The 6,851-nt window shown below is 48.5% G+C and overlaps 1 protein-coding gene across 1 annotated transcript; it reads left to right on the forward strand.

Moving 5' to 3' along the window:
* The first annotated feature begins 582 nt into the window (after positions 1 to 582).
* On the forward strand, positions 583 to 5,092 carry CCN1 (cellular communication network factor 1). The gene is made up of 5 exons (XM_078603405.1): positions 583 to 995; positions 1,444 to 1,663; positions 2,170 to 2,547; positions 3,145 to 3,353; positions 3,738 to 5,092. Exons 1-5 carry the CDS (start codon positions 945 to 947, stop codon positions 4,044 to 4,046), a joined length of 1,167 nt encoding a protein of 388 aa, XP_078459531.1. The 5' UTR covers positions 583 to 944; the 3' UTR covers positions 4,047 to 5,092.
* Positions 5,093 to 6,851: the final 1,759 nt, after the last annotated feature.

A 6,851-nucleotide genomic window follows, 5' to 3' on the forward strand; every position in this document is an offset into this window, starting at 1 on the left:
GCTCCTCGTTAAAATAACAAGCATGCCGGCAGCATTCCGTCTGTTTGCCGTCGGGGCGGGGGATTGGGAAAGCGATTCGGAAAGAAAAATAAAGCGGAACGACGGGGGGAGGAGGAGGGTGGGTAGAGAGCGAGAAGAGAGAGGGTTTGGGTTGCCCGGGTAGGTCTTGCCGGGGTTGGCTGGCTTCGCGTACACCGTTTGGGGTGGGGGGGGGTGCGTTTGGTGATGGAGCGCAATAAAGTGGGAGCTGTAAGAGTGGCAAAGAGGGGGGGGAGCAGAGCGTGTGGTGGTGGTGGGGGGGGCGACACGGTGTGTGTGTGTGCTGGCGGGGGAGGGAGGGAGGTAGAGACGGAGGAGGGAGGGAGGCTGCTGCTGCTGGTGATGTGTTTAGAGCTGAGTTGCGGGGGAGGGGGGTTGAACCGGGGTGCGGTGGGGTGTGTGTGTGGGGGGCAGAGGGAGGAGGAGGGGGGTGTACGGGGCATTCCGCGCATACTTTCCTGACGATGTTTGCATTTGCCACTGACATCACGTTGCGGCGGATCGCGGGACACGATATAAGGCGGGCGGCGCAAGCTCAGAGCTTCAGAGGAAAGCGACGACTGAGAGAGAAGGCGCTGCTCCAGATACATAGAGAAGGGGACCTCCTACTATCCAGTTGTGTGGACTCAACAGGGCTACGCCATAGACCGAGTTTTAAAGACAAGTCAAAAACGCTCAATGTTTTTTTGTTGAAAGTGTCGTCTCTATTTTTTTTTTGGTATATACATCATCATCTCTTGCGCTCCGTTTTTTTTTACTGTCGAAGCAAAGTCCGTGGATTTTATGCTTTGGAGAGCTTCGCGCTAAGCACCCGTTGTTTTTAAGGGAAACGATTATTCGACACGGTCGAATCTAGGCGGTTAAACTTTTGATCTCGTCGCTAGTTGATACGAAGAGAAGAAGAGATGGCTTCAGCGTTGGTGATTAGCGCTCTGCTCGCCGTCTGTGTGAACTTGGTAAGAACGACTCCACACTTCGCACACCGACTTTCATTCATCCACTCGCTCGCTCGCTCACGTCTGTTTACGACCATTAACATTTATGGATAACTACCACTACACTATACTTGCATGGCTAACTGTAACACGCTACGCACGTAGTGAATTGGTTTCGTGCGCTAACTTTGTATTGAGTTTCTCGAACGTACGTGGTCATCGCATGTGTATACACACACACAGTATATATAGACACACACACACGCGGTGTAAAACGCATCGAAAGAAAACACGTGCGCGCCCATCGTTCCGAAACGCGCTCGTGGCGCCGCGCGAGTTCCATCGAACGGGGGGGGAGGGGGGCATCTTCCATGCGCATCGACAAACACCGCGACAGCTTCTCACGCCGACACATCGACAGAGCCGAAAGATTGACCCCGTGCGCTCTCTCTCTCTCTCAAATCCTCAGGCGTCCACCACCAGCTGCCCCGAGCAGTGCCCGCAGTGCCCCACGAGCCCTCCGCAGTGCGCTCTCGGCGTGAGTCTGGTGAACGACGGCTGCGGCTGCTGCAAGGTGTGCGCACGGCAGTTCAACCAGGACTGCAGCCGCTACGAGCCTTGCGACCCGCTCAAGGGACTCGAGTGCGACTCGGGAGCGGACGCGGCTGCCGAGAGAGGAATTTGCCGAGGTGAGCGCCAGGTTTTTTTTTTGTGTCCCTCTACTTTCGTCGGGGGTGGCGGGGTTGTGGTAGCAGAAGATGGTGGAGGTAGGAGGAGGAGGTAGGGAGGGGGGGTTCGGCGTTGGCATGCACAGCCGCTTAACGGAAGGGCAAATGCAGACATTCCTTTGCTGCTGTACTCTGTTGTTTTGGCACACCAGCTAGAATAAAGGTGGGTGGGGGGAACCCTTCACCGCGCCGCAGTGGAAAGGTTTAGTTAGCAGGGACCGCTGTGTGGCATTTGTACGTAGCGTGTGGGTGTATGTAGGGTAGGCGGGATGTCCCGATTACCTCTTACAACTCTGTGTGAGTCACGATACCTTTAAAAGGCAGGGAGCTACGGGGGATCTCCCGGCCACTCAGCTGTCTAAGTATAGCGCACTTACAGTAAAGTTAACCCCCACACAACTGTCTGGAGTTTACGCCGAGGCTATAATCGTTTTTTTTCTCCCTCCTCCATCTTTCGCCCCTCGTAGCCAAGTCGGAAGGGAGAACTTGCGACTACAACGGCAAGATCTACCAGCACGGCGAGAGCTTCCAGCCCAACTGCAAGCACGCGTGCACGTGCGTGGACGGCGTGGTGGGCTGCATGCCTCTGTGCCCGCAAGAACTCGCCTTCCCCGCCGCTCGCCTCGCCGATTGCGCCAACCCGCGTCTCATCAAGGTGCCCGGCCGCTGCTGCGAGGAGTGGACATGCGACGATGCCGTGGCCGCCGACTCGTCGTCCGAGGAGGACGCGGCGAGCCAGGGTCAGAGCCGCGAGGAGGAGTTCGCCGACAGCCTGGAGGACGCGCGATCCGTCGAGAGCAACGAGCTGATCGTGTTCACGCCCAGGAAGCACAAGATTCTACCTGGTGAGTGTCTGCTCAGCCAATCCCCCCCCTCCTCATCCCACCCTCCCCCCCGCCTTCATCCTGGAAGGCCCTCATCCAGCAGTGGATTGGTAAAAAAAAATGTTTTGACCAAGGAAAGCCTCACTGAGTTACGTAGCTCATTTTCAGACGCGACTTGGCCACAAATGATAGCTCAACGAAGTGGCTAATCACGTGGACATTTATAGCAGCCAAATACAAAAAAAACTGGCTGTACATATACGAAGGAATCGGAATTTCTCAACACATGAGCCACTTCTCTGCCAGAACCCGAATGGAAACTGGACTTTGTCGCATTAAGTGCTTTCCTACACTTGGACTTGTGATGCATGAATAAGATACGCCCTCAGTATTCGGAAGGCAAGCACACATCATTTGGTTGTGGGATTACATCATGCACGTTTGTGCACCCGCTTCAAGCGATGGTGGCTGGTGATATTTTTAAGTTATCCCAAACAACTTTCTTGCAAGTGTGGGAGCTTGAAAATGTAAACAGCGCACACACTGATGCACATTCAGATAAGACCCGTGTGTTTTAACAGCGTGTCCTGTTTTTTTCTCTCTCTTGTTTCCATGCAGCCTGGAGGCAGCACGCCTTTGCAAGGCTCTTCAAGAAGCCCAAGTGCATGGTGCAGACGACCGAGTGGTCACAGTGCTCCAAGACCTGCGGCATGGGCATTTCCACGCGCGTCACCAATGACAACAGCGAATGCAAGCTCGTGAAGGAGACCAGGCTGTGCGAGATCAGGCCGTGCAGCAGCCAAGCCCCATCCGCTGCTAACCTCAAAGTGAGTTCGGCTGCCACTGCCAACGCAAGCACGATGCACAGCGGTCACCGCACACTCCACAGAGCAGTGAACTCATGGCCAAGTTGGGTAGTAGAATCCATTCTTATAAAATTAATAACAAGTCGGTGTAAGGCTTATTCGTAAACTTTTGAAATGCATATGCATTTTCAATGCATGACGTATTTTGTGAGGATCCCTGATTCTGTGAATAAGACGCAAATCCAGTTAATCTGCTTCCATTATACATCGACAGTCAAATGAATTACTCATTGAGCGCTGCATCGTCAACACTCAAAAAAAAACACCCGCAGCATTCACTTAGCACGTTCTCGCGTTTCTAACCGCCGCTGTCCTCCGCCTCTCCCCTCTCCGTCGGTCGCGCAGAAGGGAAAGAAGTGCAACCGCACGGAGCGCGCCAAGAAGGGTCTGCGCTACACGTACGCGGGCTGCACGAGCGTGCGCAAGTTCAAGCCCAAGTACTGCGGGGGCTGCGTGGACGGGCGTTGCTGCACGCCCGACCAGACGCACACGGTCCGCGTGCGCTTCCGCTGCGACGACGGCGAGACGCTCACCAAGAGCATGCTCTGGGTGGAGAGCTGCCGCTGCCACTACAACTGCGGCGACCACCCTGGCGTCGAGTTCGCGCAGAGCTTCTACCGGCTCGAGAACGACATCCACAAATTCTCCGATTAGAAAGACCCCCCCCCCACCCACTGTGGCCCGGCTTCAGTCGAGCTAGAGATGGGACTCGCGATTCATTATTTAACCCTTTCCAGGCCCGATACGAGCACTGACTGCCTTTGTCTTCCTTCCATTTACTGTTGGACGGTTTTCTTTTTTTTTCTTCTCAGCCTGACCGGCAAGTTGACATATCATGGACATAAAAGTTTTATTTTTTATATATATTTAAAATTTTAACCAAAAGACTCTAAAGCAAAGGTGGACAAGGAACAGATATTGCTTCAGTCATGTCATTAATGAAGAAGCTTACATAATGAAAGTAAAATCAGCTATGGTGAAGCTTACTTTTGGCACTTAAAGCATTTGAGAGCATTTAGTTTTCTTCTAAGCTGGAAAGGGTTAACACATCTACGACCACTTCTCCCTTTTGTTTTTTTTTTGTTCACGGTGACTTTATAAAGAGACTATGGTCACACAAAAATCCAAACCGACATTAATAAACGTCCGGGTGAAACAAAGTTGCGGCGAATGAGCTGGCACGCAGGTGTATTAAAATAACTCTGGGGGTAGATTCCATATTTATTGTTTGACTTGTAATGTATATGTGCACTGTAAAAAAATGTTTTGTTGATGTGAATTTGTAGCAAGGCAGCTGTACTGATGCCTATACACTGAGGCTGGCCTCTACTGCAGTCTTACTAGACTAGATTGCAAATATACTGTACATAGACTTCACAGACTGTGAGGGATTGCAACAACAACAAAGCTTTGTTTTAGAAGCACGTTCTACTATTTTGAGACTGTAGTAAGCCAAATGTAAAATATTTGTACAAAATATTTATGTTTTTATATAGAGCTATGTTAAAGCTGATATTATATAACTATTTTAGAATTATGTCATTGGTTTAAGATATGCAGTAAATGACCTGAGTGTTAATATTATGAATAGCTTTTTTGAGACTAGTGTATATTTACTGATGGTTGTCGTATGTATTCAGATGCCCTTATATATTTTTGTTATTGTAAATTAAAGAGAAAAATAAAACTTTTCAATGATACACTTTGTTTTGTAGATGTTTTGGTCGGGTTTGACAATCTCGAGTTCAGGTAATCCCAAAAATTACCTATTCATGCACTTTAAAATGTAAACAAACCTAATTGTGCAAGCATTGCCTCCCGTGGCAAAAAACTGACGTTACATACTCTTTGGTTCTTTCGGTAAAGTCACGTAGGTATGAAATACAATGAATCACGACGTTTCGATCACAACACAAGCGGTCGTCCTCAGGCAGAAAAAACATCATCCAGCAGTGGAACTGCTGAACCAGTTCCAACGTTGATTGGAACTTACATTGCCAAACAAAATTGACCAGACATCTCAACGCAGGACCCTCTTGAAAAAGAGTCTTGGAACTCAATGAGACTTCCCCGGATAAATAATTGTGGCTTCATCATTATTTCATTATTTCCTGGAGATTAAAAAAAGACACGTGCATACGTTGCAGGATCACATTTTCTGGGGGGACGAGGGTTTGCTTGGTTAAACGGTGCCGTGTAAATCGCCAGATAAATACAGCGTAAACATTCCAATCACATCTAATTATAAGTATCCGATGGGACATTCGAAGGGTGGAAAATCATAATGATGCGTAAATATCTGCACATAAATGGGTCAAAAGAGCTAACTTGTGGTCTAGCGAACATTTGAGTAAGCGTATTTCTTTTCAAGCTCAGCTCTGGGTATATAAATTCTACACGTCCATCACCCCCTTTGCTAAAATCTTTCCCAGTTCTGAATTAGGGGAAAGCTATTCCTCTTGATGTACAAGCAGTCCATTTTCATTTTGTTTTTCTCTCTAAACGTTGAAGAGAGAGGTGGTCTGCTTCAAACGAGCTCTGTGGTAAACACAGGTTTCCGATGACGGTACGGTAGGAAAAGATGATTTAACACATAGCAGCGTACACTAATACCATATGGGAGTTACAAAATTTGGCACAAGAGGGGAATGATAACAGACTAGGGCAGCCCTTTGGATCGCAGGAATGGAAAAATTGAACATAACATTCTTGCATGCCTTGAGGATAAATAAATCAAGATTTGTCAAATGGAACTAGGTAATGCCTTTCACCAGTGTGTACTTTTGTGCAATGCCAGTTTGATGGATTTTTTTTCAAATAATAAAAAATCGTTTCAACATGCATACCGACACTACATACACATTGATGCATGTTATATGCACTTGGCAATAAGTGTCCTGAATTTAAATGAAGTATATTTAGCATTGTGTCATCTTAGTCATCACCATCATCATTATGACTGTTACTTATAATTGAGCATGACCTTGAAGGGTTTATTGACTCATTGGCAGAAATGGATTCGCATCAGCATGCTCTAAACTCACTTTTCGTTAAAAGTATCCTCTTCACTTTCACAAAGCGCGGCAATACCTGCTCATCGATGTTGATATGCTTTGGCCGCCAGTCAAAACTTCGTGTTGGAATGTTGCGTGTGGAATTTCTGAGGGCCTAAAATTCAAAAGCAGGACACAAAGGAATGAATGGAACTCACCACCCCACGGGTACTTGTCGAACCCCGTGTTCTTTAACTCTTTGCTTTGTTTTTCTTTTTGCTCGATCTGTTGCGCAAAGTTTCCTTAAATTTTGGGCAATGACACCCTGCTTGGCATCCTCCGCATGAAGAAGCCTCGGGAGAAAACTGGGTCAAGAGCAGAAGTCCCAGTCTGCTCCTGTGGAGGGCACTCTATTTCGGGCCGAGAGGCACATTGGCAGGAAATGTAAGGCCCTAAAGTAGCATAG

Source organism: Lampetra planeri, chromosome 20 (genome assembly GCF_965212315.1).
Source record: "Lampetra planeri chromosome 20, kcLamPlan1.2.h2, whole genome shotgun sequence".
Taxonomy (NCBI): domain Eukaryota; kingdom Metazoa; phylum Chordata; class Hyperoartia; order Petromyzontiformes; family Petromyzontidae; genus Lampetra; species Lampetra planeri.